Genomic DNA, 20239 nt, shown 5'->3' on the forward strand with positions numbered 1-20239 from the left:
ACCTGCACGCTGTTGGCTTTATGAAAGCTAGTCTTACATATCGGCAATAGAAGTTACTTTTGGATTTGTATCATTTTGATATAATTTTGATTAACCACATGACATTGATTTGAGATATGAATACCTTATTATGAATTAAATGAAACTGTTCCACGAAAATGTGGAGATGAAAATCATAACAGATCAGTAGAAATGGTACTATACCCTGGCACTCAACATGGAAAAGGTTGCCGACCGGCAACGTCAGGAGCATAACGGAAGGCCAACAGCAGCGGGAGAAGGAGAGTCTATAATATATATATTTTTTTTTTAAACTTCTGGTTAGGCGATATTGATCTCAACACATATGTATGGAAAAATACACGTTTTAAAATGTAAACATTTGGTAGAAAGAACAAGACTCTTGGTCGACCAGGAATTTGTAAAAAATGTCAGGAAGGCCCTAATAGCTTTATTTCCTGTATTGTACAGCCTACTGATATGAAGTCATATGTATAACACACCAACTGACTGGTTCTTCTGATGTTGTTCACACAGGAGACCATGTTGAGACATTCTCTACATCCAGAGAGCAACGGCAGGAAGATCACAGAGCTAAGAGGTCTCACCACTGCCCACATTGTGAGGAGATTTTCCCAATTCTATCAAAACTAGAAATACACCTAAAAATACACACAGGAGAGAATCTGTATTCCTGCACTGACTGTGGGAAGAGTTTCACAACATCACAGGCTCTGACAGTTCATCTGCGAGTCCACACTGGAGAAAAACCTTACTCCTGCTCTGACTGTGGGGAGAGTTTCTCTCAACAGAGCAGCTTAAAAACACACCAACGTATACACACAGGAGAGAAGCCTTACTCATGCTCTGACTGTGGGAAGAGTTTCTCCGTATCCAGCAACTTAAAAACACACCTAAAAATACACGCTGGGGAGAAGCCTTACTTCTGCTCTGACTGTGGGGCGAGTTTCTCTCAACAGAGCCACTTACGAACCCACCAACATATACATACAGGAAAGAAGCATTACTTATGCTCTGACTGCGGAAAATGCTTCATAACATCAGCTGAGTTAAGAGTTCACCAGAGAACACACACAGGAGAGAAACCTTACTGCTGCTCTGACTGTGGAAAGAGTTTCTCTCAACAGAGCAACTTAAAATGTCACCAGCGAATACACACGGGACAGAAGCCTTATTCCTGCTCTGATTGTGGGAGGAGTTTCACCCATTTGGATATATTAAAATGTCACCAGCGAATACACACAGGAGAGAAGCCTTACTCCTGCTCTGTCTGTGGGAAGAGTTTCTCCCAACAGGGCAACTTAAAAACACACCAACGTATACATAAAGGAGAGAAGCCTTACTCCTGTTCTGACTGTGGAAAATGCTTCACAACATCAACTGAGCTAAAAGTTCATCGGAGAACACACACAGGAGAGAAGCCTTACTGCTGTTCTGAATGTGGGAAGAGTTTCTCCCGATTGGCTACCTTAAAAACACATCAATGTATACATAAAGGAGAGAAGCCTCATCACTTCTCTCAGACCAACTAAGATTAAAGTCACTCCATCGATTAATCCTCATCTCGTAAAAGAAGTGGCAACAGTGAATTGGATCAAGAAGAAAGCATAGAACACTGTTGTAATCCTATTGTTTCTCAATGTGAGAGAACTGTGCAGAGGAAAGGGAGTGTTCTAGAATTATGACATTGGAAATCATCTTTCTCCAAAAAAATTTACTACAAAACATAGAAACGTGCCATTTTCACATATGTTGATGTTGGGGTGGTGCTGGGGATGATATATATGAAGTTGGAACATTTTAAAATGTCCCTTTTTAAGGCAAAAACAATAGGATAGTGGTTGGTCGGGTGGATGGATGGATCAGCAAAAACATGAAAGTCTAGCAACCCAACGGTTGCGTGTTCAAATCTCATCACGGACAATTGTAGCTAATAAGCAACTTTGCAACTACACTACATGACGAAAAGTATACCGTTCAAAAGTTTGGGGTCACTTAGAAATGTCCTTGTTTTTGAAAGATAAGCTATTTTTTTGTCTGTTTTTATCTAACATCAATTTGATCAGTGTAGACATTGTTAATGTTGTAAATTACTGTTGTCGTTGGAAACGGCAGATTTTTTAAATGGATAATCTACATAGGCGTACAGAGGCCCATCATCAGCAGCCATCACTCCTGTGTTCCAATGGCACGTTGTGTTAGCGATTTCAAGTTGATCATTTTAAAAGGTTAAATGATCAATAGAAAACCATTTTCCAATTATGTTAGCACAGCTAAAAACAGTTGTGCTGGTTAAGTTGGGCTAGCTGAGCATCTGGAGCATCAGCATTTGTGAGTTTGATTACAGGCTCAAAATGGCCAGAAACAAATAACTTTCTTCTGAAACTCGTCAGTCTATTCTTGTTCTGAGAAATGAAGGCTATTCCATGCGAGAAATAACGAAACTGAAAATCTCATACAACGCTGTGTACTACCTTCACAGAACAAACTGGACCTAACCAAAATAGAAAGATGTGTGGGAGTTCCCGGTGCACAGCTGAGCAAGACAACAAGTACATTAGAGTGCTTAGTTTGAGAAACGGATGCCTCACAAGTCCTCAACTGGAAGCTTCATTAAATAGTACCCGCAAAACACCAGTCTCAACGTCAACAGTGAAGAGGCGACTCCGGGATGCTGGCCTTCTAGGCAGAGTTGCAAAGAAAAATACATATCTCAGACTGGCCAATAAAAGATTAAGATGGGCAAAAGAACACACACTTGACAGAGGAACTCTGCCTAGAAGGCCAGCATCCCGGAGTCGCCACTTCACTGTTGACGTTGAGACTGCACTGTATTTCTGATCAATTCGATGTTATTTAATGGACAAAAAAACAACAACTTTTGAGCGGTAGTGTATGTGGGCACCTGCTCGTCAAACATCTCATTCCAAAATTATGGGCCTTAATATGGACTTGGTCCCCCTTTTGCTGCAATAACGGGCTCCACTCTTCTGGGAAGGCATTCCACTAGATGTCGGAACATTGCTGTGGGGACTTTTTCCATTTAACCACAAGAGCATTAGTGAGTTCGGGCACTGATGTTGGGCGATTAGGTCTGGCTCCCAGTCAACGTTTCAATTCATCCCAAATGTGTTCGATGGGGTTCAGGTCTGGGCTCTGTACAGGCCAGTCAAGTTCTTCCACACTGATCTCGACAAACCATTTGTGTATGGACGTCTATTTGTGCTCGGGGGCATTGTCACGCTGAAACAGGAAAGGGCCTTCCCCAAACTGTTGCCACAAAGTTGTCAGCACAGAATTATCTATAATGTCATTGTATGCTGTAGCTTTAAGATTTCCCTTCACTGGAACAAAGGGAACTAATCCGAACCATGAAAAACAGCCCCAGGCCATTAGTTGTCCTCCACCAAACTTTACAGTTGGCACTATGCATTGGGACAGGTAGCGTTCTCCTGGCATCCACAAAACCCAGATTAGTCCGTTGGACTGCTAGATGATGAAGCGTGATTCATCACTCCTGAGAACATGTTTCCACTGCGTCAGTTCAATGGTGTTTAGTTTTAAACCACTCCAGCCAACGCTTGGCATTACGCATAGTGATCTTAGGCATGTGTGCTGCTGCTCGGCCATGGAAAACCATTTTATGAAGCTCCCAACGAACAGTTCTTGTTGACATTGCTTCCAGAAGCAGTTTGGAACTTGATTGTGAGTGATGCAACCGAGGACAGACACTTTTACATGCTTCAGCACTCGGCGGTCCTCGAGCAGGGCAGACATTTGATGAACTGGCGGTGCCACATTGTCACTAAGCTCTTCAGTAAGGCTATTCTACTGCCAATGTTTGTCTATGGAGAATGCATGGCTGTGTGCTCGATTCTATACTCCTGTCAGCAATGGGTGTGGCTGAAATAGCCAAATCCACAATTTGAAGGGGTGTCCTTTTACTTTTGTGTATATAGTGTGCTTACCATGTTAATGTTAGCAACAACAAATTGGAATTCGTAAAATATCATACGTATAGAAAATTGTAACATATTGTACGATATGTAATTCGTAACATACTATACATCCTACAAATCGTATTACAGTTATAGGCCAATGTAATGTAACATAACATACTAAATTGTGTGGTATGTTTTTTTTCCCCGTTTTTTTTCATATAGTACGTTTTGCTCTGACACCAAGTTGTCCCTCTGCAGTTCTCTGTGGGAATTAGTTGGTAGATACAGTTGAATTTGGTAGTTTACATACACTTAGGTTGGAGTCATTAAAACTTGTTTTTCAACCACTCCACACATTTCTTGTTAACAAACTATAGTTTTGGCATGTCGGTTAGGACATCTTCTTTGTGCATGACACAAGTTGTTTTTCCAACAATTGTTTACAGACAGATTATTTCACTTATAATTCACTGCATCACAATTCCAGTGGGTCAGAAGTTTACATACACTAAATTGACTGTGCCTTTAAACAGCTTGGAAAATTCCAGAAAATGATGTCATGGATTTAGAAGCTTCTGATAGGCTAATTGACATCATTTGAGTCAATTGTAGGGGTACCTGTGGATGTATTTCAAGGTCTTCCTTCAAACTCAGTGCCTCTTTGCTTGACATCATGGGAAAATCAATAGATATCAGCCAAGACCTCAGAAAATAAATTGTAGACCTCCACAAGTCTGGTTCATCCTTGGAATCAATTTCCAAACACCTGAAGGTACCACATTCATCTGTACAAACAGTACGTAAGTACAAACACCATGGGACCACGCAGCCGTTATACCGCTCAGGAAGGAGACGCGTTCTGTCTCCTGGAGATGAATGTACTTTGGTGCGAAAATTGCAAATCAATCCCAGAACAACAGCAAAGGACCTTGTAAAGATGCTGGAGAAGATAGGTACAAAAGTATCTATAACCACAGTAAAAAAGTCCTATATCGACAACCTGAAAGGCCGCTCAGCAAGGAAAAAGCCACTGCTCCAAAACAACCATAAAAAAGCCAGACTACAGTTTGCAACTGCACTTGGGGACAAAGTGCCATCATGTTGTGGGGGTGCTTTGCTGCAGGAGGGACTGGTGCACTTCAAAATAGACGGCATCATGAGGATGGAAAATTATGTGGATATATTGAAACAACATCTCAAGACATCAGTCAGGAAGTTAAATGGGTCTTCCAAATGGACAATGACCCCAAACATACTTCCAAAGTTGTGGCAAAAAGGCTGAAGGACAAAAAAATCAAGGTATTGGAGGGGACATCACAAATCCCTGACCTCAATCCTATAGAAAATGTGTGGGCAGAACTGAAAAAGCGTATGTGAGCAAGGAGGCCTACAAATCTGACTCCGTTACAGTAGCTCTGTCAGGAGGAATGGGCCAAAATTCACCCAACTTATTGTGGGAAGCTTGTGGAAGACTCCCGAAACATATGACCCAAGTTAAACAACTTAAAGTCAATGCTACCAAATACTAATTGAGTGCATGTAAACTTCTGACCCACTGGGAATGCGATGAAAGAAATACAAGCTGAAATAAATCATTCTCTCAGCTATTATTCTGACATTTCACATTCTTAAAATAAAGTGGTGATCCTAACTGACCTAAAACAGGGAATTTTTACTGGGATTAAAAACTGAGTTTAAATGTATTTGGCTAAGGTGTATGTAAACTTCTGACTTCAACTGTACATGTATCAGATAGAGATGGTGTGATGATCAGTTTTCACCATTACTTTGGGTGGATTCTTTTTTACTACATAATGACTATTGTTTGATTATACACAGGCTATGAAATGACTACATGAGTTTTATTAAATTGTCTTTTAAAACTAGATTCATTATTTTAGTCATTGATTCAGGTATTTGGATAACTGTAATGAAATTAATTGATATACTAATGAAAAATAAACATGTTACATGAATTTGTGCCGTCAACCTTTGTTTTCTGGGTTATCTATACAATAAATACAATGTTTCTGTTTAATTCATGGAATTCAAAATAATTGACATGTCTATCTACTCAAAACATGTCACTACACCTTTACACATCACCATGGGGACAAGCCAATTTGCTAGCCGCTGGTAATTGCTACAATGCACACAAATAGATGTTTTGCAGTATAAAGGACTTACATATGTTTCTTATTAAATAACAGTTAAATAAAATGGGGAAAAGTATTGTCATTTTAAAGAGTTGTATATGGTACCAAAGTCCAGGGACAGCATTACCACCACAAATCAACAATGACCCAGTTACTATTAGGGAATGGAACCAGAGAGGAAGATTGTGTTTACCTCTCTCTTACTTATCGTAAGAGTAGGGGTGTTAACCCCGGGGTCCTGGCTAAATTCTCATTCTGACCATCCTTACCATCTAATCATCCCCAGCTTCCAGGCTCATTCATCCCCCCCTTCTCTCCCCTGTAACTATTCCCCAGGTTGTTGCTGTAAATGAGAACGTGTTCTCAGTCAACTTCCCTGGTAAAATTAAAAAAATGTAATGACTTAACCATGAATGTGCACTGTTCAAAATATATCTACAGTCAACGCTGTTGCTTAGCACTAGCCCCCAAAATAAAGCGCCCAATCTGAGTTAACTTGGTTGAGTTTACGGAAACAAATCTAATACAAGTGTCATTCCAGATGAGGAATAAGAAACATTCAAAGCACATGTAATGTTTGGCTAAATACAATGTAATGTCTAGTTCTTACACAGGATTTAGCTATTTAAAATGAAGTGTATCTTTAGGAGTAATTCAGGTGTATCTGTACATTACCCACCCTGACAACCCGGCCCTCAATTTAAAGCTTGTGGATGTGACATAACAAATACACTAGTACAACACAGAGTATATTTAATATCTGCACAAGTACAATGTAATTACTAGGTGTTACACAGGATTTGGCCGGTGATAATGAAGTCTATCTTGAGGGGTACTTACTTGTAATTACAGTGAACCAATAGCCAGTGGTGGAAAAAGTACCCAGCTGTCATACTTGAGTAAAAGTAAAGATACCTTTATTAGAAAGTCACCCAGTAAAATGCTCCTTGAGTAAAGGTCTAAAAGTATTTGTTTTTAAATATACTTATGTTGCAAAAGGCAAAGCATTAATAATTGCAGATCCCTTATATGAAGGAAACCAGATGGCGCAATTTCAAAAATATATTATGGGTGACCAATGGGCACAGACATCATTTACAAAGTCTACCAGCTCAGAGGAGGTAGGGATGACCAGGGTTGTTCTCTTGGTAACTGTGTGAATTGGACCATTTTCCTGTCCTGCTAAGCATGCCAACTGTAATGAGTACTTTTGGGTGTCATGGAAAATGTATTGAGTAAAAAGTACATGATTGTCTTTAGAACAGGAGTCGAGAAGGTCAGTGTGCAAAATCTGGACAAGATAGATTGCCGCGGGGGGAAAATAGTGTTATAGACAAGATAAAAACGTCAAGACAGAAGAGAGAAAGGTACGTTTTCCATGCAATTTGTTTCGTTTCCGTTTGGGAATACATGAATAGTGCTGGACGATTTAGCATAGGACGTTAGATAACTAGCTAGCTAGCATTTGGCAACTAGCTAGCCCGGAACGGAAGGCTAGCTAGTTAACGGAAGGCTAGCTAGTTAACGGAAGGCTACCTAACGGAAGGCTACCTAGGCCAACGGAAGGCTACCTAGTTAACGGAAGGCTACCTAGCCAACGGAAGGCTACTAGCCAACGGAAGGCTAGCCAACGGAAGGCTACCTAGGCCAACGGAAGGCTACCTAGCCAACGGAAGGCTAGCAACGGAAGGCTAGCCAACGGAAGGCTAGCTAGTTAACGGAAGAGGCATAACTGTAGCATGCTAACGTTAGCTGGCGTTAATGTTAGGCTCGCTAGTTACCAACTAGGCTGGCGTTAATGTTAGGCTTACCAACCAGGCTATCTAGCTAACAAGTTACCATAGCACATTGTACGGAATAGATTTACCATGTAGTATGTTGAGTTTTGTTTGGATTAGCTAGCACCATAGATAGTTTTCTGACCTTGACTAGCCACTGTAGCTAAATTACCTAAAATAAACGGGCAAATAGCTATGTTATGGTCGCTACTCGCTAGCTAGCCTTTGTTAGCCGGGCTCACCGTCGCTAGCCACAATAACGATTATCCACAACAGTATAATTTACGATTCGCCTTCCTAATAAATGTCCCCATTGTAAACGACAGGGTGTGGTCTATCTTGTTTTAGTTATACAAATCTTTCGTGTTAGCATGCACTTTTATAGCTAGCTGGATAACACAATAACTAGTTAGCAAGGCATAGCTAGCTATAGGCTTAAACCATGGAAAGCATGATGATGATAACTACTATAGGGTAATGTAGTGTCTAAATTGTCATACATTATTCTTCTCTACGACAGATTTCCACAAGGTCTCAGTCTCCAGGATGGGAAATGCCTACTAGAAAGAAACACACGACAACAGAGACATAGTTGTTGATTTCCATTGTTGTTTGTGATGTTAAAAAGGGGAGAAAGACAATCCTGTTTTTCTAAATTAGCTACAGTGCAGAACCCTTGATTTTTTTTCCCACGTTTTGTTACGTTACAGCCTTATTCTAAAATATATTACATAAAAGTTTTCCTTCTGCAATCTACACACAATACCCTATGATGCCAAATCGAAAACAGGTTGTTAAATTAAAATAAACAATTCTACAAAAATAACTTATTTGCTTAAGTATTCAGACTCTTTGCTATAAGACTCGAAATTGAGCTCAGGTGCATCCTGTTTCCATTGATCATCCTTGAGATGTTTCTACAACTTGATTGGAGTCCACCTGTGGTAAATTCAATTGATTGGACATGATTTGGAAAGACACACCTGTCTATATAAGGTCCCACAGCTGACAGTGCATGTCAGAGATAAAATCAAGCCATGAGTTTGAAGGAAATAACCGTAGAGCTCAGACAGGATTGTGTGGAGGCACAGATCTGGGGAAGGGTAAGAAAAAATGTTTGCAGCATTGAAGGTCCCCAAGAACACAGTGACCTCCATCATTCTTAAATGGAAGAAGTTTGGGACCACCAAGACGCTTGCTAGAGCTGGGCCGATAATAGCTGTGCTCATTCCTTCACTTAATTCTCAAGAAATCGTAGCTCACTATTGTAATCCTATTGTTTCTCACTGTGAGAAAAGGGAGCGTTATAGAACGTTAGCCTCTTTACTTTACTGACGAGTATTCACCTTGTCAGTTTTGTTAGTTTCAACTGTAAAGATGTTGAGATTACCTTGGATTTGGCTTTAGGGTTGAATATACTCTGTGAGGCTGGTTGACTGGGTGGTGCTGCTTCCCTCTGCAGTTTTATGTGGGAATGAGCTGGTAGACACAACATTTATCAGATAGAGATGGTATGAACATCAGTTTTCACCATTCATTTGGGTGGATACCTTTTGTTTCTTAAATTGTATTTTAAAACTAGATTAGTTATAGATGAGTTATTTTAGTCATTCATAGTGCCCTCAAAGCTCATCACTAAGCTAAGGACACTGGGACTAAACACCTCCCTCTACAACTGTCCCCAGGTGGTAAGGGTAGGTAACAACACATCTGCCACGCTGATCCAAAACACAGGGGCCTCTCAGGGGTGCGTGCTCAGTCCCCTCCTGTACTCCCCGTTCACTCATGACTGCATGGCCAGGCGTGACTCCAACACCATCACTAAGTTTGCCGAAGAGTGTGCAAAGCTGTCATCAAGGCAAATGGTGGCTACTTTGAATAATTTCAAATATAATATATATTTTGATTTGTTTAACACTTTTATTTTTGGTTACTACACGATTCCTTGTGTTATTTCATAGTTTTGAAGTCTTCCCTATTATTCTACAATGTAGAAAATAGTAAAATAAAGAAAAACCCTTTAATGAGTAGGTGTGCCCAAACTTTTGACTGGTACTGTGTATATTTACATTTTTAATGGATTATTGGAAATGATGCAGACAATTCCATTGATGGAAGCCACAATCTGTCTGCAATATTAAAGCTGATCTTCCACCCCCCAAAAAATATAATAATAATCCACACAGACTAGACAGCTAGTATAAAAGCCTTTGGCTAAAATACTGCTAGCGGTACCAATACTGTACGAGACAATCTGAGCATTCATTTTCCAGAATCAATGTTCATTGATACTCTGGTTTTAGTAGTGTAACTCTGCTCTCAATCTGAGTAGTTGAGACATAAAAAGGGTTTTGATAGAAAAGGTAACTTCTCCTCTATTACAGTAAAATAATGTCTCAATGTGTTTTGGTGTCAATATGAACCATTCTTTTGGACCAAACCACAAATGTAAATAGCTAGTTGAAACTGCTTGCCAGAGAGGAAGATGTGATCTCGTAACTTTGTTGTCGTGGAAGTCATAGAGAAAGCGGCAAAGCAAGAGGTTTCACTCTTGCTAAATTCTGTCTAAAAATTAGCCCAATGCATTTCTATGGGCTTGTTTTGGACCTAAGTTTGTTGCCTGACTTCCGCCTTTGGGACAACAACTCCCATTGTTAGGGTGGAGACGTGCATCTTGTCATTATATACAGATCTCTGGTGTAAATGGGAAGGTGCACACGGCATAGAGGAGCGAAGGAGACGAGACCAAAAATACAATTTGACAACAAGAGGACATAAACATTCATACAAATAATATTATTATTATTATTTATTATTATTAAAGTAAATACAGGCATTTGGAGTGTCGCGCAAAAACATACATTTGAATTAATTCTATATATCGCCCAGCCCTGAGTATAGTAGAGTATAATGTACTGGATTGTACCTTATTTTACTCTATTGTGTACTCAAGATGTCTTTTCAACTTTCAATTAACTGATTTCAACATCCAGAAAACACTTATTTTAAATGTGCAGATATGACTTTTCAACTTTCATTCGTAACATAAAATGAATCTAACTTCAACGTTTGGAAATATTAGTATTTTACACGTTTGTGCTTACTAGGACTATTGTAGTTCAGAGGAGGAGGGTGGTATTTCAGCCAGGACCGGCCTGTGTCTGCATCAAGCATAGAGATGGACAGAAGACTCAACCTCTATGTAACCCGTTTTAGCATGGACATCGTCATTGAGGCTTTCCACCATTTTAAAGTAGTCAAATGGATGGGGATTCCTATGGGTTAGGAGCAATCAGCCAATTATTAGTGCCTTGTCTTCTTCAAATTGGGTGCTATAGTTTGTAAATATTTGACACTGCCATCTAGTGGCCAATAACAAAATGACACTAATTGGTTCAGGACTCCAGTACTGCAGGTGGTGCTAACTCTGTGGTGTCAACGGACTTTCGTTCAGGCAATGCAGGTGCATGAGACAATTTCAAGGTTACATTACTGTTTTGAAGCAGAACGTAATGATTATCAGTTTTCTACATGTGTACTAATATTAAGACACATTCAGTTGTATCTATCCTTATATATTACTATGGTATGAACGCGAAATACAATTGGAGTTAAATAATACAGTGAAGACAAGGTTATTCAGGAAACTAGTACATAGTGCTGCCCAATACATACTGCAGCCTTGTACTAAATGGTTTTTGAGTCATTTATGCATTTTCTTCTTTAAGAGGCTCCTCTGTCCTCGACTCATTACCTGTATTAATGGCACCTGTTTGAATTTGTTATCAGTATAAAAGACACCTGTCCACAACCTCAAACAGTCACACTCCAAACTCCACTATGGCCAAGACCAAAGAGCTGTCAAAGGACACCAGAAACAGACCTGCACCAGGCTGGGAAGACTGAATCTGCAATAGGTAAGCAGCTTGGTTTGAAGAAATCAACTGTGGTTGATTACGCCGCCAGGGACTCAAATCCTGCAGTGCCAGACGTGTCCCCCTGCTCAAGCCAGTACATGTCCAGGACCGTCTGAAGTTTGCTAGAGAGCATTTGGATGATCCAGAAGAAGATTGGGAGAATGTAATATGGTCAGATGAAAACAAAATATAACTTTTTGGTAAAAACTCAACTCGTTGTGTTTGGAGGACAAAGAATGCTGAGTTGCATCCAAAGAACACCATACCTACTGTGAAGCATGGGGGTGGAAACATCATGATTTGGGGCTGTTTTTCTGCAAAGAGACCAGGACGACTGATCCATGTAAAGAAAAGAATGAATGGGGCCATGTATCGTGAGATTTTGAGTGAAAACCTCCTTCCATCAGCAAGGGCATTGAAGATGAAACATGGCTGGGTCTTTCAGCATGACAATGATCCCAAACACACCGCCCGGGCAAAGTGGCTTCGTAAGAAGCATTTCAAGGTCCTGGAGAGGCCTTGCCAGTCTCCACATCTCAACCCCATAGAAAATCTTTGGAGGGAGTTGAAAGTCCGTGTTGCCCAGCAACAGCCCCAAAACATCAGTACTCTGGAGGAGATCTGCATGGAGGAATGAGCCAAAATACCAGCAACAGTGTGTGAAAACCTTGTGAAGACTTACAGAAAACGTTTGACCTCTGTCATTGCCAACAAAGGGTATATAACAAAGTATTGAGATAAACTTTTGTTATTGACCAAATACTTATTTTCCACCATAATTTGCAAATTAATTAATTAAAAATTCTACAATGTGATTTTCTGGATTTTTTTTTTCTCATTTTGTCTGTCATAGTTGAAGTGTACCTATGAAGAAAATTACAGGCCTCGCATCTTTTTCTTTGTGGGAGAACTTGCACAATTGATGGCTGACTAAATACTTTTTTGCCCCACTGTATGTGAATTTAGGAAATCTACTATAGGTTAAGTGCACTGTAATTTTAAGTGTGCACTTTGTCTTATGTGAAATGAATAAATGGTTTGTTTTCAATGTTTAGCTACCTGATCTAATATCATTTTTTGAGAATAAAGAAAGTACCAGAACTCTCAAGACAATGACTTTTGGGGGGCCATTTTCTCTTCATTACTACAGGCCAACTCCGATTATGTCTGAGGCTGGTAACATCAAAAGTGAGGACAAACCCAATCTACAGTCACTGGGTCCTGATTGTGACAGTGGAGCCCAGTTTCCACTGCAGGATCCAGAGATGGCATCAGTGAAGCTGGAAGACTGCAGTCAAACACTGGAGCTGAATGTCAACATTAAAGATGAAGAAGAGGAGGAGAAGATTGGGGAATCTGTTTATGATGGTAAGAGCAGGTTCTGACTATAAGTTATCTTCATAAGTTAGACCTCCATAAGTTATTGATAGGTTTAATTCTGTAAATCTGACATCAGACATCCCTGAACAAGTTCTATGAAATGAGTCTGTAGTTACTAACCCTTGTGATAGTGAGTGGAGGATGATATGAAATGAGTCTGTGTAGTTACTAACCCTTGTGATCGTGAGAGGAGGAGGATATGAAATGAGTCTGTGTAGTTTCTAACCCTTGTGATAGGGAGTGGAGGATGATATGAAATGAGTCTGTGTAGTTACTAACCCTTGTGATCGTGAGAGGAGGAGGATATGAAATGAGTCTGTGTAGTTTCTAACCCTTGTGATAGTGAGTGGAGGATGATATGAAATGAGTCTGTGTAGTTTCTAACCCTTGTGATAGTGAGTGGAGGATGATATGACTCATAATATTCACCCCTTTTTGCCCTCAACTGCTGAACAGCTTTTAGGACTGAGACCCCATGAGACACACTAGACATTTGTCTGAGTGAATCTGATAATATTTCTGATTGTCTTGACTCACCGTCAAATAAAAAATTGCAAGTGAGCTAAGTCTGTTTCTACAAAAAATCTAGCTCCCTCTTGAGTATTTTATGTGTCTTCATTTTTAATCGCAGGGCTTAAAGCATCAGACAAGCTCAGTAGCCTCCATATAGTTGATTTTATTTCAACACATATATATGATAAAATAAACGTTTTAAAATTTTAAAAAATTGACTAGGGAACGATTGGTCGAGAAAAGTAAAGACTCGGGTTGACCAGGATAAAAAAAAATGTCGGGACAGACCTAATAGCTTTATTCCCTGTATTGTACAGCCTACTGTTATGAAGTTATATGTATATCACACCAACTGACTGGTTCTTCTGATGTTGTTCACACAGAAGACCATGTTGAGACATTCTCTACATCCAGAGAGCAACAGCAGGAAGGTCACAGAGCTAAGAGGTCTCACCCATGCCCACATTGTGAGGAGATTTTCCCATTTCTATCAAAGCTAAAAATACACCTACAAATACACACAGGGGAGACTTTGTATTCTTGCACTGACTGTGGGAAGAGTTTCACAACATCACAGGCTCTGACAGTTCATCGGCGAGTCCACACTGGAGAAAAACCTTACTCCTGCTCTGACTGTGGGGAGAGTTTCTCCCATCAGAGCAACTTAAAAACACACCAACGTATACATACAGGAGAGAAGCCTTACTCCTGCTCTGACTGTGGGGAGAGTTTCTCTCAACAGAGCAGCTTAAAAACACACCAACGTATGCACACAGGAGAGAAGCCTTACTCCTGCTCTGACTGTGGGAAGAGTTTCACCTCATCAAGCAGCTTAAAAAAACACCAACGTGTACACACAGGAGAGAAGCCTTATTACTGCTCTGATTGTGGGGCGATTTTCTCCCAGCAGAGCAGCTTAAAGTCACACCAACTTATACATACAGGAGAGAAGCATTACTTCTGCTCTGATTGTGGAAAATGTTTCACAAGATCAGTTGAGCTAAGAGTTCATCAGAGAACACACACAGGAGAGAAGCCTTACTGCTGCAAATACTGTGGGAAGAGTTTCTCTCAACAGGGCCACTTAAAATGTCACCAGCGAATACACACAGGAGAGAAGCCTTACTACTGCTCTGACTGTGGGAGGAATTTTTTCCAACAGAGTGGCTTAAAGTCACACCAACGTATACACACAGGAGAGAAGCCTTTCTCCTGCTCTGACTGTGGGAAGAGTTTTTCAAATCAGAGCAACTTAAAAACACACCAACGTATACATAAAGGAGAGAAGCCGTACTCCTGCTCTGACTGTGGGAAGTGCTTCACAACATCAACTGAGCTAAAAGTTCATCAAAGAAGACACACAGGAGAGAAGCCATACTTCTGCTCTGACTGTGGGAAGAGTTTCACCCGATTGGCTACCTTAAAAACACATCAATGTATCCGTAAAGGAGAGAATTCACATCACTTCTCTCAGACCAGCTAAGATTAAAGTCACTCCATCAATGAATCCTCATCTCATAAAAGAAGTGGTAACAGTGAATTTGATAACATTAAGAAAGTGTAACACTATTGTAATCATATTGTTTCTCACTGTGAGGGAACTGTGAAGAGGAAAGAGTGTGTTATAGAATGATGTCATTGGAAAGTATCCTTTTTTAATGTGCCATTTGCACGTGTTGATGTTGTGGTGGTGCTGGAGATTATGAATATGAAGTTGAAACATTATAGAAATGTCCCTTTGGTCGGGGTGGATGGGTCAGCATATAACATGAACATCTTGCAACCCAAAGGTTTCATATTCGAATCGCATCACAGACAATTTTTGCATTTTAACTAATAAGCACCTTTTCCGACGACACTACATGGACAAAAGTATGTGGGCACCTGCTCGTGGAACATCTCATTCCAAAATCATGGGCATTAATATGGACCTGGTCCCCCTTTTGCTGCTATAACAGCCCCCACTCTTTTGGGAAGGCTTTCCACTAGATGTAACATTGCTACGGGGACGTGCTTCCATTCAGCCACAAGAGCAGTAGTGAGGTTGGGCGATTAGGCCTGGCTCGCAGTCGATATTCCAATTAATCCCAAAGGTGTTCGATGGGGTTGAGATCAGGGCTCTGTGCAGGCCAGTCAAGTTCTGTCAAACCGTTTTTGACAAACCATTTCTGTATAGACATGTATTTGTGCTCGGGGGTATTGTCATACTGAAACAGGAAAGGGCCTTCCCCAAACTGGTGCCACAAAGTTGGCAGCACAGAATCATCTATAATGTTGTAGCGTTAAGATTTCTCTTCACTAGAACTATGGAGCCTAGCCCGAACCATGAAAAACAGCCCCACACCATTATTCCTCCACCAAACTTTACAGTTGGCACTATGCATTGGGGCAGGTAGCGTTTGCCTGGCATTCACCAAACACAATATTTTTCCGTGGGACTGCCAGATGATGAAGAGTGATTCATCAGTCCAGACAACACATTTACACTGCTTCAGAGTCCAATAGCGGCGGGCTTTACATCCCTCCAGCCAATGCTTGGCATTGCGCATGGTGATCTTAGTCTTGTGTGCGGCTACTCGGCCATGGAAACCCATTTCATGAAGCTCCCGATGAACAGTTCTTCTGCTGCTGTTGCTTCCAGAAGCAGTTTGGAACTCGATAGGACAGGCGATTTTTACGTGCTAAGCCCTTCAGCTCTCGGTGGTCCCGTTCTTTGAGCTTGTGTGGCTTACCACTTTGTGGTTGAGCCAGTCTTGCTCCTAGATGTTTTCATAATAACAGCACTTACAGTTGAACAGGGCAGCTCTAGCAAGGAAGAAACACGAAGAACTGACTTGTTGGAAAAGTGGCATCCTATGATGGTGCCACATTGAAAGTCACTGAGCTCTTCAGTATCAGTAAGGCCATTCTACTTACAATGTTTGTCTATGGAGATTGCATGGCCGTGTGCTCGATTTTATACTCCTGTCAGCAACGGGTGTGGCTGAAGTAGCCAAATCCACTATTTTGTGTGTATATATAGTGTACTTAGCATGTTAATTAATGTTTGCAACAACAAATTGGAATTTGTAAAATATCATACGCATCGCAAATTCGTAACATATTGTACGAATTGTAATTCATACATCTTAGAAATCGTATTACATTCATAGGCCAATGTAACATAACATACTGTATCATACTAAATAGAGTGGTATGGTTTTGCTCTGACAACAAGTTCTCCCTCTGCAGTTCTCTGTGGGAATGAGCTAGAAGACACATGTATCAGGTAGAGATGGTGTGATGATCAGTTCTCTGTTGGGAATGAGCTAGAAGACAACATGTATCAGGTAGAGATGGTGTGATGATCAGTTCTCTGTGGGAATGAGTTAGTAGACAACATGTATCAGGTAGAGATGGTGTGATGATCAGTTCTCTGTTGGGAATGAGCTAGAAGACACATGTATCAGGTAGAGATGGTGTGATGATCAGTTCTCTGTTGGGAATGAGCTAGAAAACACATGTATCAGATAGAGATGGTGTGATGATCAGTTCTCTGTTGGGAATGAGCTAGAAGACACATGTATCAGATAGAGATGGTGTGATGATCAGTTCTCTGTTGGGAATGAGCTAGAAGACAACATGTATCAGGTAGAGATGGTGTGATGATCAGTTCTCTGTTGGGAATGAGCTAGAAAACACATGTATCAGATAGAGATGGTGTGATGATCAGTTCTCTGTTGGGAATGAGCTAGAAGACACATGTATCAGATAGAGATGGTGTGATGATCAGTTCTCTGTTGGGAATGAGCTAGAAGACAACATGTATCAGGTAGAGATGGTGTGATGATCAGTTCTCTGTTGGGAATGAGCTAGAAGACAACATGTATCAGGTAGAGATGGTGTGATGATCAGTTTTCTGTGGGAATGAGCTAGTAGACAACAGGTATCAGATAGAGATGGTGTGATCAGTTCTCTGTGGGAATGAGTTAGTAGATACAACATGTGTCAGATAGAGATGGTGTGATGATCAGTTCTCTGTGGGAATGAGCTAGTAGACAACAGGTATCAGATAGAGATGGTGTGATCAGTTCTCTGTGGGAATGAGTTAGTAGATACAACATGTGTCAGATAGAGATGGTGTGATGATCAGTTTTCTGTGGGAATGAGCTAGTAGACAACAGGTATCAGATAGAGATGGTGTGATCAGTTCTCTGTGGGAATGAGTTAGTAGATACAACATGTGTCAGATAGAGATGGTGTGATGATCAGTTTTCTGTGGGAATGAGCTAGTAGACAACAGGTATCAGATAGAGATGGTGTGATCAGTTCTCTGTGGGAATGAGTTAGTAGATACAACATGTGTCAGATAGAGATGGTGTGATCAGTTCTCTGTGGGAATGAGTTAGTAGATACAACATGTGTCAGATAGAGATGGTGTGATGATCAGCTTTCACCATTAGTTTGGGTGGATTATTTTTTTTACTACATAATGACTTTTGTTTAATGATACACGGGCTATGAAACGACTTCCCTGTTTATTAAATTGTCTTTTAAAACTAGATTCATTATTATAGTAATTGATCATTAATACATTTGGATAACTGTAATGAACTTAATTTATCTGCTAATGAAAAATAAACATTCTACATGAATTTGTGCTGGTCAACCTTTGTTTTCTGGGTTATCTATACAGAAAATACTATGTTTCTGTTTAATTCATGGCATTCAAAGTCATTTACATGTCTATCTACTCAAAACATGTCACTACACCTTTACACATCACCATGGGGACAAGCCAATTTGCTAGCCACCAGAAATTGCTACAATGCACACAAATAGATGTTTTGCAGTAGAAAAGACTTACATGCGTTTCTTATTAAATAACAGTTCAATAAAAATTATATTGTGCAATGAAACCAAGTGTATTAATCATTTTGTTGGATTAAAAGTACTTACAAATGTTTGATTGTGTGCACTCACTGTGTGATCTTTTACAGAACTCACCAGCACGTGGTCCTAAAGACTGGAAAGGAGTTGAGCCATCCCTATGGGGAAAGAATATGGTTTGGGATGAATCCAGGAAATAAAGTCTGAGGTTAACAGGCTTAGGAGATCTTATACGTTTTTGTTCTACGAGATCATATCAGTCATTTAACAGGACCTGTATGAATTATGAAGCATTTTATGTGCTTTATGTGATACATAACTGTAGCAAAATGCAAAAAAAAGTGATGTTAGCTGATGATTAACTCATAGAACAAAATGTATAAGATCTCCTAAGCCTGTGTTTACCACAGACCTTCTTTTAGTGCCTACAAAAAGACCATTACTATTACTCTCGATTGCTTTGCAGCATCGGTAGGGGGCATGATCACTGACAGTGCGTTCTTCTTGTTTGGTGTTTATTGGTGGTGTTCAGACCAACGTTAAATGTGCATCACTGCCAACTGGCCTGGAGTGGGATAGAGACATGTGGTTCTGTCCTGGTGACATCACAGGGTCAGAGAGAACTCCTGACTGTAGTCATACCAAAACACTCCAGGCACTCAGCCCATAAGAACCATTCATACTGTCAGATCTAATATGAAGAACTGAATACAACCATAAGAACCATTCATACTGTCAGATCTAATATGAAGAACTGAATACAACCATAAGAACCATTCATACTGTCAGATCTAATATGAAGAACTGAATACAACCATAAGAACCATTCATACTGTCAGATCTAATATGAAGAACTGAATACTACCATAAGAACCATTCAAATCAAATCAAATTTATTTATATAGCCCTTCATACATCAGCTGATATCTCAAAGTGCTGTACAGAAACCCAGCCTAAAACCCCAAACAGCAAGCAATGCAGGTGTAGAAGCACGGTGGCTAGGAAAAACTCCCTAGAAAGGCCAAAACCCAGGAAGAAACCTAGAGAGGAACCAGGCTATGTGGGGTGGCCAGTCCTCTTCTGGCTGTGCCGGGTGGAGATTACTACAGAACATGGCCAAAATGTTCAAATGTTCATAGACGACCAGCAGGTTCAAATAATAATAATCACAGTGGTTGTAGAGGCTCCAACAGGTAAGCACCTCAGGAGTAAATGTCAGTTGGCCTTTCATAGCCGATCATTCAGAGTATCTCTACCGCACCTGCTGTTTCGAGAGAGTTGAAAACAGCTGGTCTGGGACAAGGTAGCACGTCCGGTGAACAGGTCAGGGTTCCATAGCCACAGGCAGAACAGTTGAAACTGGAGCAGCAGCACAACCAGGTGGATGGGGGACAGCAAGGAGTCATCAGGCCAGGTAGTCCTGAGGCATGGTCCTAGGGCCCAGGTCCTCCGAGAGAAAGAGAGAGAGAGAATTAGAGGGAGCATACTTACATTCACACAGGACACCGGATAAGACAGGAGAAATACTCCAGATATAACAGACTGACCCTAGCCCCCGACACAAACTATTGCAGCATAAATACTGGAGGCTGAGACAGGAGGGGTCTGGAGACACTGTGGCCCCGCCCAATACTCCTCTTCTCCCTCCTCCTCCTCCCTCCTTT

The 20239-nt window shown here is 40.6% G+C and overlaps 1 protein-coding gene across 2 annotated transcripts; it reads left to right on the forward strand.

The window, feature by feature from the left end:
- Positions 1-7245: 7245 nt before the first annotated feature.
- Positions 7246-18804, forward strand: LOC124024447 (zinc finger protein 501-like). 2 transcript variants are annotated; one of them, XM_046338341.1, is made up of 4 exons: positions 7246-7485; positions 12964-13181; positions 14090-14173; positions 18686-18804. In XM_046338341.1, coding segments are annotated over exons 2-4 (291 nt in total). In that variant the 5' UTR covers positions 7246-7485; positions 12964-12976; the 3' UTR covers positions 18688-18804. The 2 variants fall into 2 exon arrangements, with proteins under 2 accessions (XP_046194297.1, XP_046194296.1); XM_046338340.1 differs by lacking the exon at positions 18686-18804 and having other exon boundaries at positions 14090-15312.
- The last annotated feature ends 1435 nt before the right edge of the window (positions 18805-20239 follow it).

The sequence above is a fragment of the Oncorhynchus gorbuscha genome, unplaced genomic scaffold (assembly GCF_021184085.1).
Source record: "Oncorhynchus gorbuscha isolate QuinsamMale2020 ecotype Even-year unplaced genomic scaffold, OgorEven_v1.0 Un_scaffold_1859, whole genome shotgun sequence".
NCBI classification, from domain to species: domain Eukaryota; kingdom Metazoa; phylum Chordata; class Actinopteri; order Salmoniformes; family Salmonidae; genus Oncorhynchus; species Oncorhynchus gorbuscha.

Excerpts from the sequence above, each read along its gene's own strand:
- LOC124024447 (XM_046338340.1), top strand. The coding sequence starts at position 12,977 with ATGTCTGAGGCTGGTAACATCAAAAGTGAGGACAAACCCAATCTACAG. Across the intron at positions 13,182-14,089 it reads TGGGGAATCTGTTTATGATG|AAGACCATGTTGAGACATTC; the intron begins GTAAGAGCAGGT and ends TTGTTCACACAG.